This window comes from Bactrocera latifrons, unplaced genomic scaffold, assembly GCF_001853355.1.
Source record: "Bactrocera latifrons isolate USDA-ARS-PBARC rearing strain unplaced genomic scaffold, ASM185335v1 scaffold_10, whole genome shotgun sequence".
NCBI classification, from domain to species: Eukaryota; Metazoa; Arthropoda; class Insecta; order Diptera; family Tephritidae; genus Bactrocera; species Bactrocera latifrons.
In genome coordinates this window covers 3012627-3031590 of record NW_017534408.1, presented here as the reverse complement: position 1 = coordinate 3031590, position 18964 = coordinate 3012627, and the positions used below count along the sequence as shown (strand labels likewise).

General features: G+C 35.8%; 1 protein-coding gene across 4 annotated transcripts in view; it reads left to right on the top strand.

The window, feature by feature from the left end:
- LOC108966499 (tyrosine-protein phosphatase 99A) overlaps positions 1–18964 on the top strand; it is a gene marked incomplete at its 5' end in the record, with an annotated part of 228901 nt that overhangs the window by 173457 nt on the left and 36480 nt on the right. For all 4 annotated transcript variants that reach the window (XM_018929441.1, XM_018929457.1, XM_018929449.1 and 1 more), the window contains 3 exon segments: positions 4503–4706; positions 12539–12819; positions 15934–16050. In XM_018929441.1, coding sequence (XP_018784986.1) covers positions 4503–4706; positions 12539–12819; positions 15934–16050 — 602 coding nt within the window.

Genomic DNA, 18964 nt, shown 5'->3' with positions numbered 1-18964 from the left:
AAACTAAATTAAATTGCAGTAAACCAAATTAACATAAATCAAATTAAAATAAATTAAATTAAACGCAAAAAATAATTAAACTAAATTAAAACAAGCAAAATGTTAACTTCAGTTTCACCTAAGCCAAATAACAAAAATTTCCTTAAAGAACTTAATTTTGACTCTCCAGTTTGTATGACAGCTATAGTGGTACGATTTCGACAGTTCGGAGAAATGAGTAGCTTCTTTTTGATTGTCTTTATTGAAATCGATAACTTTGTATCATTTTCGTGCCTGATATAGAATAATGCCTTAATTACAGTTATGTTCACATCCATAGTTGTGGTAAAGTCAGAAATTGAATTATGATACTATTACATCTCATCCTTTTCCTCCTTTCATCCGCCACCGCCCATGTAGGCACCCTAAAGAACAGCGGATAGCTACTTTATATCGTTTTTATATGCATAATCGAAACAAAAATCTCACATACATACAAACACACCTGCATGCTAATGGCAATTGGCTGCATGTGTATAGGTGCGCTGACCCGCCTACACAACGGTCACCGAGCAGCGCTCATTTGTCATATGAATGAAATTCAAGCGGCTGTCGCCGTGGCAATCAGCCAATACAACGGTATACACCTACACACGCGAGCTTATAAATGAATTTGTATATATGTATGTATATATAGAATACTCTCAGAAATCCAATACTTATATATATAGGTATATTTCATTCAAAGGAATTGGATTTGCACTCAGAGTTTTACATCTGCGCCACCTACACATACACCAGCGCGCAATGAAAGCTCTTATGTATGCATATATTTGTGTGTGTGTTACAGGGCTCACGGGCATAAGCTTTCATACACACTATACAAAAAAACTAGCGCTCTTATTGTTTTTGCATTGAAATCGTTCGCTTTAGTTTTGCCATGCCGAATGCTTGCTTGCTTCGCACGTCGCTTCCGTTCAATTTTGTAAAAACGTATTTTATCCTTTACGTTATTGTCCACTGATCACCGCCAAGCACTGGCTCATGTGCATGAGGTATACATAAGTGTGTATATATACATATATATGTGTGTGTATGAGTGTTTGCTTGCTCATGTGCACAATAACATATTGATTAAAATCGCCTTTTCCTCTTATGCAACATATTCTCTTTCCTGCTGCACGGCCTGCGACCGCTGCGCTCACCTTTCTCTACAGCAGCCTCTTGCTGTAAATGATGACCACTTCGATTATTTGACTTCGTTTGATCCTTGCACAAAGGAAATATAATTGGCCATTTCCATTTGAGCCATTTCAGCCGGAGTTTACAACTCTTCACGTTGCTGCTTTTCATCAATTTCGTTGAAAGAAGTGCGCTCACAAGTAAAGCTGTGTTGCCAAACCTTGCCTTGGCTTCATAAACACACACACACTGAAGCTTCTGCATATCCTTCAGCACTTATCTATTTAAATATTTGTTGTAGCAGCACTCGTTCCCTCACGCTACCGCCTTCTGCTAAGCATTCGTTGCAGTTGACTGGAATTTAATTTGAAAATTGCACACTATACACTATCCACACTCACACACACACACAAGCTGAACTGATTAAATATTTGATAGCTTACTAAGTAAACTCGTTGTGTCGTGGCCGGAAAAAAATTCAAATTTGATTTCCAACTACGAAATGTGTCCAAAGCTCATTGTCGGCCTTCAATTCTGTAGACAATAGCTCCGGCTGCTTTGTTTTGTGATCGCCGCCTTATGCGCAATTTCATTTGTGACAAACACACTGTCACATCCACAAGCACTACTTGCAAGCGCTTGCCTCGCTTAAACGCCACAAAATATGCAATGACATTCAGTAATATTTTATTATGCCATTCGCTCATCAATTCAACTTGCTGTTTGCTTGACTGCTTGCCAGCCTACACGTACACACATACATACATATATCTATATATATCGTACACAAGTAGCTGCATAGTAGATAAGTGGCTGCATGCCCTAAATTCTCCTGTCTAAAGCTAACTGTCTACAAGCCATGTATACGACCTTGTTCCGCAACGTACGAAACCCCAACGCCTACACAGTTCCTTAGCAGCTTCACTCAATCACTCTACACTCCTCCTGCCTGCTTGCCGCACCACGCTCGCCCGCCCCGCTTCATTATTATTCCTTTGGCAACAGCCTTTTCCATGTCAACTCAATGATTTTTCCACTCGTTTTCGAAATGAAATCGTTGTTGCTGCTGGGCGTGTTCTATTTAGCCAGTCACCAAGACTCACATCTATAGCAACAGCTTCCCGAAATAGTAGCGACGGAAAAAATTGAATTCAAAGCATATAAAGTGAATTGTTTAAAATTCTCTTGTAGTTTTGCTTTCATTTTCTATTTTTGCCTTCAAATATTTTAGTCACTTGTCAGTGCTTTGTTATCTTTGGCCGCTTTATTCGTTTACTTAAGGCTTTTGGAAATGACTTTGCTGCACACTTTGATATGTATATAAGTGTGTGTGTGCGTGTGGCTTTAACCTTTTAACTCAATAGTCAAGTGCGTCCTTATCTTGTTTACAATGCTCTATAACCTCCACAGCCGCTGACCTTAAGTAAATGCTATTGACTTTTATTGAGATGCAGTCAAACTAAATTGGAGAGGAAGCTGCTCACATACATATACTATACATATATATATGTATATACACTTGAAATCATATTACGTAAGGACGCTTGTTTCAATTTTATTATGTTTTTCACAAAGCTTTTTACGGATTTTTGTCAAGCCTTTTTTCCGTTTGTTTTTCAAAGGCCTAACGCACTTAAATGCCACAAATTTCCAGCCTTTTGAAGATGCTTTGTTTTTGTTAGAAGCATAAACAAATATTATCAAGATATTGTATACGAACTTGGTTACTTAAATATTTAGATATATACAATATGCAGAAAATAATTTCTTTCTACTTTAAAGCATACCTCAAGGGTCTGCTAGAAAAACTTTTTTACCAAACTTTCAAGTAAACTTAATATTTTTCACCAAATATTAGAGAATCTGCTAAATATATGACATTATTTTGTTAAAATCTCGGAAAAGCCAAATATTGTTTACTCTTACAGTAATCAACCTTTTGACAATTGGTGAAAGCTTAAAAAGCTTTTGCCAACGATCTAAAACCATAAATAATAAACTACGCTCAAGCTTTCACACAAATATACGCAGTATTGTTAGCTGAAAATCTAAAGCCCGTACAGTAGTCAAGCTGTGGACAATTTTTGAAAGCTTAAAAAGCTTTGCTGACGATCAAAAATCATATATAGTAAAATAGCATCAAACTTTCATACAAATAAACTCTGCACTTTTAGCTGAAAAGTTAAAGCTCGCTTAAATGTTCTGTTAAAAGCTCGAAAAGTCAAACAAAATATTTCTTACTATTACAGAAATCAACCTTTGGACAATTGTTGAAAACTTAAAAAGCTTTTATTGGCGAACAAAACCCATAAACAATAAAATAGCATCAGGCTTTCACACAAATCAACTCTGCACTTTTAGCTGAAGGTTTAAAGCTCTGGATAAATATTTTTTACTGTTCTACTAAAAACAATTTGAACAATCGATAAAAGCTTTAAAAGCTTTTTCCGGTGATCGAAAAGCCAACTAAATACCATAAGAGGAAAATGCCTGCAAGTTTTCTCACCAAATTTGTACATGATTTCAAAAGGTGAAGATAAATGTATTTTAATGCAAAATAAAAATTATTCAGTATTTTATTACAAAAGAAAGCTTTGAAATTACAGTTGAATTAAAAAATCGTAAAAGCTACTCATGCTACCAAAAGCACATAAGAAGCACAATTTTTAATCAAAGTGCCTAAAAGGCTTCTATGAACTTTTCATTAGATTATTATAAATTATTAGGCACATTTCAGCAAACATAGAAAGCTCCTTGAGATGTGCTCCTGAAAACTTTCACACAAAATAAGTTCAAAAAATGGAGAAAAATATGCTTTAACGCAGAACAATAATTCATACGATACATTATTACAAATAAAAATTTTGAAATTTCAATTGAATGAAAAAACCTTAAAAGCTTCTCACGCTATCAAAAGAACATGCGAAACAAGCTTTTAACCGAAGTGATTTCATTAACTTTTCATTTGATATAAATTAAAAGACAAATTTTAACAAAATTAGAAAGCTGTTTAAGACGTTCTCTACTAAAAGCTCAAAGCTTGAAACTTTTGGTAGATCTGAATCCGGTTTGTAAATACTATATATGTATATATACTATACTATATATGTATATAAAATGAACTACTTTATGTTTTATTGAATTTTAAAAGATTTTATAAACCAAAAGGTAATGGCTTATTTTATATCGATATTTATCTTAAAAAGCCTTTAAAAGCCTTTAAAAGCTTTTATTACGCATGTCATTTTGTATGCTTCTACTTTTATAATATTATCTCAATAAATTGTACTTTTTTAACTAACACACATTATTTACCACGATTATTTTGCTTTTCATTGCAGTGCCAAGTAAACCATTGAATTTAACCGTTTTGAATGTAACATCGACCAGTATCACCATGTCATGGTATCCACCAAAAAATCAAAATGGCGCCATTGCTGGCTACCATGTCTTTCATATACACGATAATCAGACTGGCGTCGAAATTATGAAGAACTCACGCAACTCGCAAGACTCGCTCATCATTTTCGAGCTGCCCAACTTAAGTAAGTGACTTTTTAAATTGAAAATTTTTTAAAGACTCTTATCTTTCAATTAATATTATTAACAAATACATAATAAATTGAATGCTATTTTTTCTCAGCAATTTGCAGCCCCCAAAAAACGAATAAGCTACATAGTAAACAATTCAGCAAGTGCTGAATATATTTCGGCTGTACTTCTTAACATAAGTTTACATAAATTGCGGCGCAAATTATCTAATCGCCTACATAGGTCAAGACTAGTATTTAGCGGCCAAAAGATACCAAATGTCCAAAATTTCTTCATATAACTTTTAAATTTCGTTCCAAAATACTAATTCAGCAAGCGCTGAATATAATTCAAAAACAATACCTTACATAGTAAACAATTTGATATAATTCAGATATGCATCTTACCAGAATCTTGGCTTACATTTTCGCACAGTCTATCTAATCGTCTCAATAGTTTCAAGGTTAGTAACAACAAAGAATACATTAAAATATAAAATATCGAAAAACACAAATTCCCTTCCATAATACTAATTTAGCAAGCGCTAAATATAATTCAGCAGCACGTTCTTACCACATAAAACCTGAATATAATTATTTAAGAACAAAAATCATATTAGAACTTCAAATAACTTGAATGTTCCAGCATAGCATTCAAGTACCATGCCAAATATCAACTCAGGATGCGCCGAATATAATTTAAGAGTACTTTTTTAATAAAGAAATGTATCATTCAAATTTCGTGTAAAAATACCAATTCAGCACGCGCTGAATATAATTCAGCAGTACTTTTGGCGAAGTTTCTTACTTAAAATGTAAATAGTTGTATTTTTATGCATGAATATTATGCGCTGAATATCTAACGCAAGTGATATAAAGTAAAATAGCAACAAAATATCATAATTTTTAGCCTTTCAACAGTCATATTACCATTTTGTGACTAAAAGGAGAAGAGATCTACGCAACATTTCTCATTGCGTTTTCATGCATATAATAAATATATTAACTTTATTAACAATATGCTAGTTTTTTGTGGCTTAATTTGCAATATTGAATATAATATGTAGTAGAGCTCATATGAATGATGCCAAAAAGCAAGTAGAGGACCCATTCAGCAAGTGGCTTATGTTAATAACAGATTATTACCGAAAGTCCGCCTTCAGCTTTAATATCACATAAAATAACACATTTAGCATGCTTTTTGTTCATTTCAACAGGGATTTCGAAAACATTTAGATACATTACCTTTAATAAATGGTGATTGAGTTTAAACGCTTAGACTTAACGACTTCCTGCAAAGCTTTCAAGAATGAACGTTTAAACTTTATAAAATAAAAATGGTTTTTGCCAAAATTTTATTTCTCGCTAAGAAATCACAAAAGCTCTGCGCTAAAGTTGACTCTTAGTCAACTTCCACCTGTAACAGCACTTTTCGCTAAATTTTCACTGTTAATTACCATTATTTCACTTCGATTTGCTATTATTTTCGCCCACAATCCACAACTCAAGTAGGCAATTAAGTGATGAATTGTTAATGACGCCAGAAATGCCACGAATTTCAAATCGTGAAAAGCGGCGCTCCTGAACAGCCCCCGCTCCAGCCATCCAACTTTGAAAGTTCGGAACAAAATATATAAAATAGCTGGTGAAAGCCGCACACTTAATGCTTATAACTTTTCGGGTATTTTCGACGCTTTAGGTGTTCTACAATGGTTGCTATTGTTTTTGTTAATATTGAAGTCCTGCTATTATTCTCGTGCATTGTGTTATTGTATTGCTGTGTATAATTACCTACTTTTAGGCGCGTTAAGTAATGCAAGTTGGTCAATTATTTTTTGAAGTGGCATTGAAGGCGACATTTTGGCTCTTTAATTGTCGTTTTTTTACTTTTCTGCTATTATTTCGAGATTTTATTGGCGTTGATGTAATTATAACTTGGTGTGGAGAAAGTCTACATTAAGTCGATTAACGTTTGCTCCTAATTGACTCTAAGTCAATCTGGATTTTATTATTACTTTTGAGTGTATGTGTAGGCGTTTAAGGGAGGAAAAGGCGATATAAAAGAAAGTGTGATATAAAAAGGAGCGTGGTATAAAATCCCAATGGAGTAACCCGTAGATTTGTATGGAATATTTATGTACGAAGTTGAGCTTAAATATTTTTCTGACTTAATTACTCTTCACATTAAACTGCGACGCATAAAATAAAGTAATTTGAAATTTGAGTAAAACTCTTTACTTTGTCTCCTTAGACACTGTAGGGTATTCATTTAAAATATTTAATTTAATGATTATCTTAACTTAAATTTGAATTGATTTGGGCTGAGCAACAACTTGAAAAGGATCCCTGACAAAAAATCATCTTCAGCGATTAGGCTCATTTCTGGCTGAATGGCTTCGTCTATAAGCAAAATATGTGTTGTTCGTCAGGCAGCAATTCACACGTATTTCATAAGCCACCATTGCATCACGAAAAAACTACGGTTTGGTGTGGTTTAAGGGCCGGCGGCGTCATTGGGCCGTACTTCTTTCGTGATAATCGAGACTGACATCTTACCGTTAATGGAAATCGCCCATTGGTAACCGAATATTTTTGACCCGAATTGTATGATGTGGACTTGGATAACATGTGGACGGCGCCACACAACGAATGTCTCAATAGATTTATTGAAAACCAAATTTGGTGAATGTGTTATCTCACGAAACGGCCCAGGCCACCTTGGTCCTGCGATTTGACATCGTTAAACCATTTTCTGTTATCTACTTGGTCCAATAAAAGCAAAATTAATGAAATAGCATCAAATAGTGCGCTCATGAACATTGACTGCCAAAAAGGTTGGTATACAGGTTCGCAAACATATGCCAAACATTGAAATTTGGAGGTGGATAACTGATGTCTTGGGATGCTTCCTCGGAAATTAGCGGGGTGTACTTTGGTGGATCGATGGTTTAATGCCTGCCACTGATTGTATTGACATTCCGGAAGAGTCATATCTTCCAAGTTTGGATATAATCGGACTCGAACGTGAGCGAGGAGATATTTTCATGGACATTTTCATACAGGACAACGATCTGAAACATTGTTTTTTTTTTTCAGAATAACTTTTTTTAATAGTTCAGGTGGAACAGTACTCTTGTTCTTTTCCAAACTCTGTTTGCACCAAAACGTAGGCTTCATATTTCATTATTTTCCTTTTAAGAGCGATTAGGCGTTTTGTACTGGATTTTGTAAGGAATATATTGTATTTGGTCTGACAGCTCTAACTGCTGAAACGGTAGCAAAACTATAAATCTGCTCTTACACTCCTTATTAGACTTTAGTAGTTAGTTCACAAGACTTTCATAATGAGGCCACATGCAATTTTAAGCGAAAATCTCGAATATAATTAATGCCACCCAACGAAATGCTATCCCAGCCCCTAAAAACCGACTATAGCCGGCGCAACTTTTCGTCATGCCACCAACTTTGCACATTGCAGCAGCAGCAGCAATAACAACAATAAAGCGTCATTCAACACCACCGGCAGCCGTCAGTCTTCTCAGCCGTTTTAATTTACTTTCATGTGAAAGAAAAATAAAATTAATTTGCAACTGACAAATTTGCATGCACAACAGCAAGCGACGCTGAACCACGCACACATACATACATATACATGAGTGAGCATGCAGCGCGCGCTGCGCCTGCTTGTCAAAGCATATTTGCATAAGTGATGTACATATCCGCTGTCAGCCGGCGCGCGGCGCTTGGAGTGCGATGCTAGTAATTAATTTGCCTCGCTAGAAAGCGCAAAAATAAGCAAAGAAAGCGCTTATAAAGAAAAGTCACGCTGCATGCATTGTTACTTGGCGGCTGCTCCTGCATCTATGTGTGTGTGAGTGCGTGAGTGTGTGTTGGTGTGGTTGAGTGTGTGGGTGCGCTGCACCCGCTGCCGAAAAATATGCAATTTCATGCAGCTGCAAGACAGCGGCGCAACAGCGCGGAGAAAACGGCAGTTTAAAAAATTGCTAACGAAATTTGCGACAAAGCAAAGATGCTGGAAAGTTCAACGAGAAAACAAAAGCGGTGTGAGTGACAGTATAGAGGAGGGGGGCGGACGCGTTGGCTGTGGCGGCTGTGCTGGCTGTGCTGGCGCTCAAGTGCAACTATTGTGAAAAGGCAAGCACTTATGTAATTTGCATATAAGGAGTCGGCGGGCGTGTGGTAGAGTGCGTGCAAATGTGTGTATGTGTAAATTTGTGTATGATTGTATGTATGTGTTTGTCTACTTGTACATGTAAGCGTATGCTCTTGCTTATATGCATGCATATATGTATATGTGTGCGTGTGTTTGCGACCAGCAAACGCTGATGCAATGTGAAATTAATTACTAACGGCATGCCTTTGCATTCATCAAGACAGCATATATTTGCACGCACACACCCCAACACACACACACACACTCACACGCATGCGGGCACACATTATGCGTGGCAAACAAGCAAACACAAACTTGCCACATGCTCTTATGCTGCAATGCAATTTTATAATTTCAACATTACCAACTTTTTTCGCCGGCAATTTAATAAAATATTACCGCGCCACTTTTTATTTTGTGCTTGCGCTGCTTTAGTCTGCTTTTCGGCGCTATCAAAATTAATTACGCCCAGCGCTGTCATGTATGCGCGCACACAAGCGCGTCAATGGGACGGTTTTTTTCTTTTTTTTGGTATTTTTTTACACTATATATGTATGTATGTAAATATGCACATTCGCGTTTGTAATTGAAATTGAAACTGTCTTTGCCGCAATGCACAGAGATTTTTTAATTATTAATTGCTACCTATTTAAAATTAAAAAATACTTGCCGCCCGCCTGCCTAGTATTGCTTTCATTTAAATATTTTCACAACTTTTTTTTTTGCTTTATGTATATTTCCGTACGCTGTACTTTGTCAGCTTTCGCATGTTCGGCCGATTTTATAGGTGACAAACCGCGCTCGCATATTTTAATTACATTAAGTTGCATGTGACAACGTTGGCACTCCAATAGTGCAATAACATGCATTTCGCAAACGCACGCGCACACGTGCATGCGCATACGCGACAACAACTTTCAAATATTTCTGTCATGCAAACATTGCTTGAGTTGAGTTATTTGCGCATGCAATACTTTATCTTCATTGACAACTACACTCATACACTGCCATAATTAACAGGACATGGTATTGTTGACACGACGCGAACACACACACACTGGTATATGCAGTCACGTTTCCGCGCGTTGTTTGGCTACACTGCGCGCTTTGCACTTTAATTTGACTACCTTCTTGCATTTGCTGCGAGGCTGTCAGTGCACATTGGCAGCTCGAATGGCGCAGGCAGCGCATTATTGAGCAATAAATGCAATGGCATGTATATAATATAAACATATATACATATGTACATACATATGTCAACATGTTTATACACACACACATATATTTATATTTTGTACATATACACCTACAAATGACTGCAAATTCTCGGCATAAATTATTGAAAAATCGCTCATACGCCCTGTCGTACATTGACACTCATTGCCCGTACGCCACGCCTGTTCAACGACCGCGTCCATCTGACTGGCTTCTCTTTAGCCACATCCACTTAGCCACTCATTGCTTGCTTGTTTGGCTACTTAACATAAACACTTATTAAACGCGACTGACATTTTTCAACATTAAATTAATTGCGACTTGTTATTATCGCTGACATTTTCACCAGTACGCGTAATTGTTGTTGTTGCTGTTGTTGCTGTTGTACGCATGAGGAATTCCATTGACTGCTGTGTTGAGCTGAAATTTCAGGCGGCATGCTTGGAACCGCATTAACTGTTATGTTGTTAACAGTTTCATTTAATTAAAAAACAAATGGGAAAAATGCGAGGCAACAACACTAACAAGCGCAAAAATTGTACAATAACAATAGCGAATATATTTGCAAAAGCATAATAAAAATTCACATAGTGGACGTTTAACCCGAAATACGACATTTTCGGAATTTATTGCTTTTTAATAATTCTTGTACCCACACTCTGTGAGTAAATATGTAAATTCATATCCAAACAGGTGTGTAGAGTTACAAAATTGTCATGTCCGACATTTTGTGAGAGCAAATACATATGTTTGTATATTTTTTTAATTCATCAAATTTTGATACTAATTTTTTATTGTAAAATGTATGGACTTTATTTGGACACATAATCATGTTACCGAAGACAAAACCAAAAAGGCGGCCTGAACTAATCGGCATTACTGTATTATTCTACAATACTAGTATTATATTGTAGGCACTAAAAGTCGATACGTCGAGAGTGGTGGAACAAGTTTTATTGTCAAATTCTCTGGCTCATGGTTCTCAATGATCTTCTAAAAAGCAAAAAAGTTTTAAGACGCCGCCAGCCAAGTAATTACCTATTCCGACGACTTATTTTTCTCGGTTGAATGAAAATTCCTACAGAACGTATATGAATCAAAAGTGTACTCAAGTGTACCGCAGCTGCCTAAGCAGCCGTGCTACTGAAAGTGACATCGCCATTCTTCTCAGTAAGATCGAACTTTACTAGAAAATGCAAAGTCAAGTAGGCGTTTCTTCCATCGTTGGGAGGAACATGTATCCGGCCCGAAGGTAGAATTGAATGTCTTTGGCTCATTCTAGACAGGTTGTTCTTATGGAAATATTAAGGCAAAATCAAGTAGCGCATCGGTTAACCTTTCTTGCTGTAGAGGAGCCAGTGACTAAATATGGAGTTTTCCACCAAGATTAGTGCTTTATGATGCCCTAACTAAGTCTTTAATGCTCCATTTGTATGGTTCACAGAGTGGCTCTCAAGTGCGTGAGTAAGGTATTGAGAACCACACCAACTACGAGGCTCAACACCTAGTTGCACATATAGCTTAAAGATGTATGGTAACGAATGTTGCTGCCATACATAAGTTAAGAAACACATTCTTTATAGAAGGTGTATTTTCGTAATAAATTTGAACGATTTGTAAACATCGTTCAGGTGTAAGTCTTCCTATGATGAAATGCCAAACAATACTGAACAAAAGTAGCATAACAGCTTGACACGACTCACGCGTAATCTGTCAAAAAAAGGGTATTGAAGAAATTACCTACACTTGGATCACCCGTTACCAATATACTCGGGTTTAATTTAAGCTTAATTCATGCTCACTTCGTCATATAGACGTAGGCCAAGCTGCTGATTAAGGGTCTTCAAAATAATATAGAGAACCTTGGATCACTAGGTCTTAGTAAACGGTCCATTGGGTTTCTCTCAAAAAAAATTGATTTAGAAAAATTTAATTTAGAATAATGTGGTGAACTAAACTTGAACTAAAAGAGATAACTGATAATATATATGTATATAAAAAATAAATATATTTCTCTCAGTAGAACCATATTGGTGATATTACATAATAATAATGTTGCAACAGCCAGGCCTATTCCTTTAAAAAATTTAAGAAAAGAAACTTTTTTTTTGAAGATAGTAACTATTCATCTTTAAATAAACTAATTTTTTATTTTTTTTATCATGAAAAAAAACAAATCCCTACTGAGCACTTACTTTATTTGAAATATTTTAAATTTTTTTCTCGTTTACTGAAATACATTTTCAACCGCGAAGCCACACAAAAAAAAAAAAAATTATACAGAAAATACGAGAGCTATGCGCTCGTTACTCCATTGTCCGCATTGAAAATATGGAAAATATTTTAATATCAATTTAATAATAATAGCTTTTCAACCATTTACATATTCCCCTTGTAATTGTAATTATATAATATTTTTTAACGCACTTCTTTTTCCCTTCGCGTCGTTTCATTGCAGAGCCATTCACCGATTACCGTGTCATTGTGCAGGCGTTCACCATGAAAAACGAAGGCAACCCCTCCGACCAGATTGTACAGCGCACCGATGTAGCCGGCCCGAGTCCACCGTATGTGGTTAACCTGACGTGTCACTCGCAGGACGCCATCGCTATACGCTGGCGGCGACCGCACGAATTTTACAACACCATCGATTTTTATATAATTAAAACACGTGTGGTGGGCCAAGACAACCATCGGGACATACGAATCAATGCGTCAGCGAAGGAGCTGGAAACAGCGGTAAGTCAATGGTGTTGAGTTAAATGCGGCGAATGAAATGCATTGTCTGATGAAACTGATAGTGATGTCTTAAGCAGGAAAGTTGTAAAGTAGGGAGTCAAATGAAATGATTCTTGGAAAGATATAGGAAAAGAGAAAAATGTCCTTTTGTTTTTTTTAGTCAAGATTGGTTTTAAAACAATTTTAAACAATTTATTTTTGATCCATATATTACTTCAGAAAAGAAATAGAAATCCTCAGTACCTCTGCGCCTCATCGTAATTATGCTCTTGAAGCAAAGAAATGGAGCTGGCATCTGTGACAGCCATCTGCAAACTATCTTTACCCACAACGCTGAAGTGGCTTGCTGCTGCTGCACTATACTCCTCTGTTCTTAGACTCCCTCTTGCCTAGACTTTTTTGACAGAGCTCTCATCGCTTTATTCTGCGAGCGATTTCTTTCTTTGTCTGGGGTACTACTGTCTATTTTCGGCGCATTAGTTTCTCTTCGCCAATTAAGGTGTCGAAAGCCTGTTCTGTGGCAATCTTACCGAATATATAGACTACCCTCTGGAACCGATTTTTCATCACCTGATTTAAGGATTTCTTTCTTTTTATACAATGACCCTCTGCTACAGCAGCCAGTGCGCTATGGTTGGTACTTATGACTGCTTTAACGATGAAGGGTTCCATATTAATGCTATTGGTCAGTTTCCTTGGCGGCTGCGTTTCTAGTTTTAGGGATTTTAATGAGAAATTGCCCTATTGGAGTCCACGCGGTAAGGCTGGGAATCCTACCAGACGTAAACTGCAGAAGCTGTATGCAAGAAGATGAGGTGGAACTTGACTGCTCCGCGTTCGAGAGGTCAAGACTTAAACACATCCCACTGATCTGGCGGGAATTGAAATTAAACGCTCGTACATATTTGTATTGCCTACTTAGCGTTTTGCTAATTATTGCGAACGAGTTCGTCTTTTCTATGGCCTCACAAAGGACTACTTATAAGGTGCGTTTCATGGTATGCAGGACTTTTTGAATCTAGCGTTCCCTGGTGGCGCTATTTCGACTGGTTCATTAGAATTTGCTACCTTTATCGAATGCCTAGTGAGAATTTCATGACATTACATTGATTGGAAGTGAAGTTATTGCATTTTAAGTGTCAGTATGTTTGTGTTATCGGCGAAAATGAGCTTCGAACAAAGAGCCAACATTAAATTTTGTTTTAAAATTGATAAAACTTTTACCGAAACGTTTCAATTTGTGAAACAAGTTTATGGCGATGATTGCCTATCCCGTGGCAGAGTGCACGACGGGTTTCAACGTTTTCAAAGCGGTCGTGAGGATATCCGTGATCACCGGAAATTCCATCGAATTCAACAAAAATCAACCAAAAGCATCATTAAAATTCGTAGAAATAGACTTTCACACCTCCAAAACATCGATTTAACGCATTTTGACTGAACGTGTGGACTTACGAATGGTGTGCGCACGGTTTGTTCCGCACAAATTGACTGATGACCAAAAATTGCTCAGAATCCAAAATTCGAGCAACGCTTGTGACCGATTATTTGATCAAAAATCACATTTTAACCATTAACCATTCCCCGTATTCACCTAATATGACACCGTGAGACTTCTTTCTTTTCGAAAAAAAAAAACATTTGCCCATGAAAGGAAAGCGTTATGTAGACGTAGAGGCCATTCAAAAGGCTTGTGCCGGCATACTGGCGGCCATACCGGCCAACGAATTAAAACACTCGCTCGACATGCTTTTGGAACGCGCAAAAAGTTGTATTAAAGCAGAAAAAGACTATTTTGAAAAACCCATCTGTTTTATTGTTTTTTTTTTTCTCTAAAGTCCTGTTTACTTTGGAACGCACCTTGTATGGTAGATGATGAGCAATTTTTGATCCAGCCATCTAACTTAATTACTGATAAATAGAACGAACATTATTGATGCAATTTGCAGTAAAATACATACATTTCCATTGCAAAAATTTTAGTGAAAGAAATCAGAGGAAAAAAAATTTTTTTTTTCAAATTCTTTATGTTCATATATAAGTAGATATATGTGTGATAATAATTAGAGCTTACTATCACAACAAAAACAAAAGTTTTTACACAAACATAAACATGAAGAAGCAGCGACCTTAGAAAACCATTGCTCTAATGCTTCAAAAATAAATAAACAATTTATTTGCAGCCACAAAAATCAAGCAACAGATTTATATTTGCAGAAAATATGACACTTGACTGAATTGAAGCTTTATAAACACAAATTTTACTTTTACAAACATCAATAAGTAAGAGTATAACTCACTATATCAGTATAACAGTGTGAGAAGAATTCAATGTAATATTTTGTACGAGATTTTCCTCTCCATTTGTTAGGAGCAAATCGCTTTTTCTATAAAATTTAATATTACTGCAGCCAAAAATTCAGACCCGGAGTAAATATCAAAAATGATTGCAACTCGACTCGCTTTATATATGTCAAAACGACACATATTTATGTACATATATAAGAATATTTCTATATGTATATGTATCTATCTACATTCGGCAAATATTTTGCGGTTAAATTTTAAGCCACAATCAGATACACACCTTCATAGAAAGCTGTGCTGATTGCATTCACACATCTGTATTTTTACACATTTATTTGTGATTGAGTAGAGATCATTGCATATTTTTCGGCGCAGAAACCAAATGACTGCTTTACTCAAAGAACTTTGTGCGTATATCACATTTATTTATTTTTCCCAAGTAAATACCGACAAATGCCAAACTAAAACGGAAATAAAATGAAAATAAAAATAAAAATAAAATTGGAATAGAATAAGTCTCGTCAATGTTGTCGACTATCTCTCTGACTGCGGTTCCAGCAAAAGCAATGAATGTGCCAAAAAAATAAATGTTGCTATATACATATATTGTAAATACACAAACATACGTATAAATAAATGTAAGCAAAGAGCGATACTTTACTTGTAACTTTTCCCTGCGCTACCAACTCAAATTTCACAAGTTCTATGCACACATATACACACATATCCATATCTTGCGAAGAGTTCAACTCATATTTTCTGATTTACTGATACTTCTTCTTCTTTCTTTTTGGATTTATTTTGCAGATGATACTACAAAATATAACAACACACACGGAATATGAAGTCAGAGTTGCAGCTGCAACTCTAAGCATAATAAATCCAAAGAAAATCGTACTGGGCAAATATTCCGAACCGAGAAAGGTAAGTACTGTGTAAAAAAAATAGCAAAAAAAAAACGAACACTTATGAATAAATATAATATACAGTCGTAGTCATGTTTACACGTTTGTTATGGCACTTAGAAGAGTTCACATTGTCAGGCACACCAAAATGCTGAAACTTAACTTATACGAGAAATGAAAAAAAAAAAAAAATGTTGAAAGAAAAAATAATACGAAAAAAATGAAAGAATATATTTCCATTTGCCACACCAAGGCTGCATCTTTCGCACCACTTTTTGGTATTCGTTTTGTTTTTCCTACTCACATGCTCCGACATATTGCTATCTCTCTGAGATATCAGCTGCTTGTCTAAAATAAATTTCATCGAAAAGCTCCGCTAACAGTGTGTGGATATGAAAAAGTTGCACAACATCTAGAGCTGCTGCAAGAAAAAAGTGTGCGAAAAAATGTGCACGAAAGGGCCAAATAAAGGATGAAAGTGTAAAACTGCAACTCAGGCGGCATAAAGTTGGCAAAAATATGGATAAAATGTCACGCCAACTAAACTTCGTTTGACTTTGTTTGTAACCGTTATAACTTGTGTGCTTTCCTTGGATTATGTCGCACCAAAAAAAAATTGTGATCTGCGAAACGGTCGGTGAATGGTGCAAGATATCTGAATTTCATATGGTAACAAAGAATTTGTTGTTGCACACTCACGAAACCTGTCAACATATTTGGGTCAGCGGGCGTAAGCCTTCGATAAATATTTCAATTTCGTACAAAGGCAAATATTCAGCGACAAATAAGTTGTAAGATTTTTACTCAAAATAATCAAATATTGTATTTGTCGGAATATGTATTGTTGGTAAATACTTGTAAAGTATTGGTATTATTTTATTAAATTTAGATGAAATGAAGATAATTCACTTTCTAAGAGCTTAACACTTAAAGCTTATCTAAGCTACTCGTTAATCCAGTGTTCAGAAGACAGATGGCGCTGTGAACGCAAAATGTATTATTTTCGTTCTATTTTAATCAGCTTTAGAATTAACAAGTTTTTTTTTTTTTTTTTTAATGAAAACTACTCTTTCGGATTGTACAAATTTTTATTTGTTACTATATAGAATGTGAAAAAAGTACCGGAAATTGTAAATAAAACTCAATATTTCTATTTTGTCGCCTTCAAGCCAACAATTTTTTCCAGTCCTCGCAACGTTTTTATAAGCAGATTTAGGTTTCAGCTTTTTCAGCAAATTTTGTTTTATCTCTCATTGGCAGTTGTAATGCTGTCCATGAATGTGGTATCGGGTTTCGCACGATCAAGCATATCCAAAGAGACGTATATGCGTTACTCTTTTTGAAAAAAAAAATCAGTTTTATCGGGACGAGACGAGTAAAAGCGCGTTTTATACCCAAAGTAGCCACCAAAATCGTTTAAACGGATTCACGAGAGACTCGGAGCTCCCTTCCCATATGTGATATATACATACATTGTACCTATAGACAGGTATAATACAACTCTTAAGGTTGCGTTCACTGACTCCGAATTTCGATAGTAAATTTTAATGATCTTGACTCGTTGTCGAATCATATATTTTTCCATGATGAAATGGCAAACATTACTGAAGAGTAGTGTCAAAAGTGCGGAAGTGGCGTCATTTGGTGTCCCTATCGGTCTACTTTTGTAGCGTTGCTATCGAAAAACCCTCTACTATACTTAAGCGCATGAATTTATTATATTCATAGGTATTTCCAACAATTTTTGTGTGCGCCATAATGCTCGTATTTATTCAGGTATGAAAGTGGAAAAATTTGAATGGCAATAAACTTCCGCTAGCTCCACAACATGTCATCACAACACATCACATCAATCATCAAACTATACCACACACTTAAACGCTTTTTTTCTGAGGAAACTGCAGCAATGGCAGTCGCATAAGTTGTCGCTTATGTGCTGACGCTAATAAAGCGTGCAATCAAGCAGCCAACGCTGAAAGAGTCATCAGCAATAAGCTTTCAGAAAAATTAAACATAAAAACAGGGAAATTTTACGGATATAAGCTGTAAAGAGCGTGGTTATATAATATAGCTATAACAACAACTTCTTACACAAAAACTATCAAATTCATAGAAAAACTTAGACAATCAATAGAAAGTAAATTAAAGCAGTTACTAACAGTTACTGGTGACGGAAAAAGCCCACTACGGACTAGTGTGTAGCCGGAAAGAGTTATTTTTATGGCAACGACCGACCAATTTATTATACATATTATAGCGCAGGAGTTGCCCAAAAAGATTAAGTGCAGTTGATTTAATATTAATTTTTGTTGTTTTTGTATGTGGACTGCAGCAAATGAGCAAATTTACCTGTTGTTGGTCATATTAGCTTTCAACAGAAAGGCTTACAGGCGCTCATTGTGCTGCGATTTAGCCTCTAAGCAGACCAAGCGCATTAGGGTGGTCGTTAAGTATAGGTGCAATATTGTGTACATTAAATTTTTTATCTGAAATCCTTCGTTGCGAGCACTTTAAATAGATATTAAATGTAAAGTTTGGCTCCTAGTATATATAGAATCGAAGATATCATTTAGAAATCATTTTACATAGTGAGTAAAAATTACTCCAATCGCACACGTCGCCTTCTCCCAAACAAACTATTCGCTGGTTGAAATCGAGGAAATCGGACCATTTAAGCATATAGCTGCCGTACAAATTGCACGAACAAATTTTTGTTATCGTACGGAAGTTTTTTTTTTCTTCACGAGAAATCGTCATCAAATATGGCTGCGCCTAAGGGAACGCAAAAATGACTGAAGAATTTTTTTGAATTAAAATATAGGTATCAAAACCCTGTTTGCAATACTTTTTTATTAAACGAGGTATCTGCATGAAATGTTTTATGGATTATTGTTTTACATACAAACCGACCGATCCATATTAAGCATTTGTAT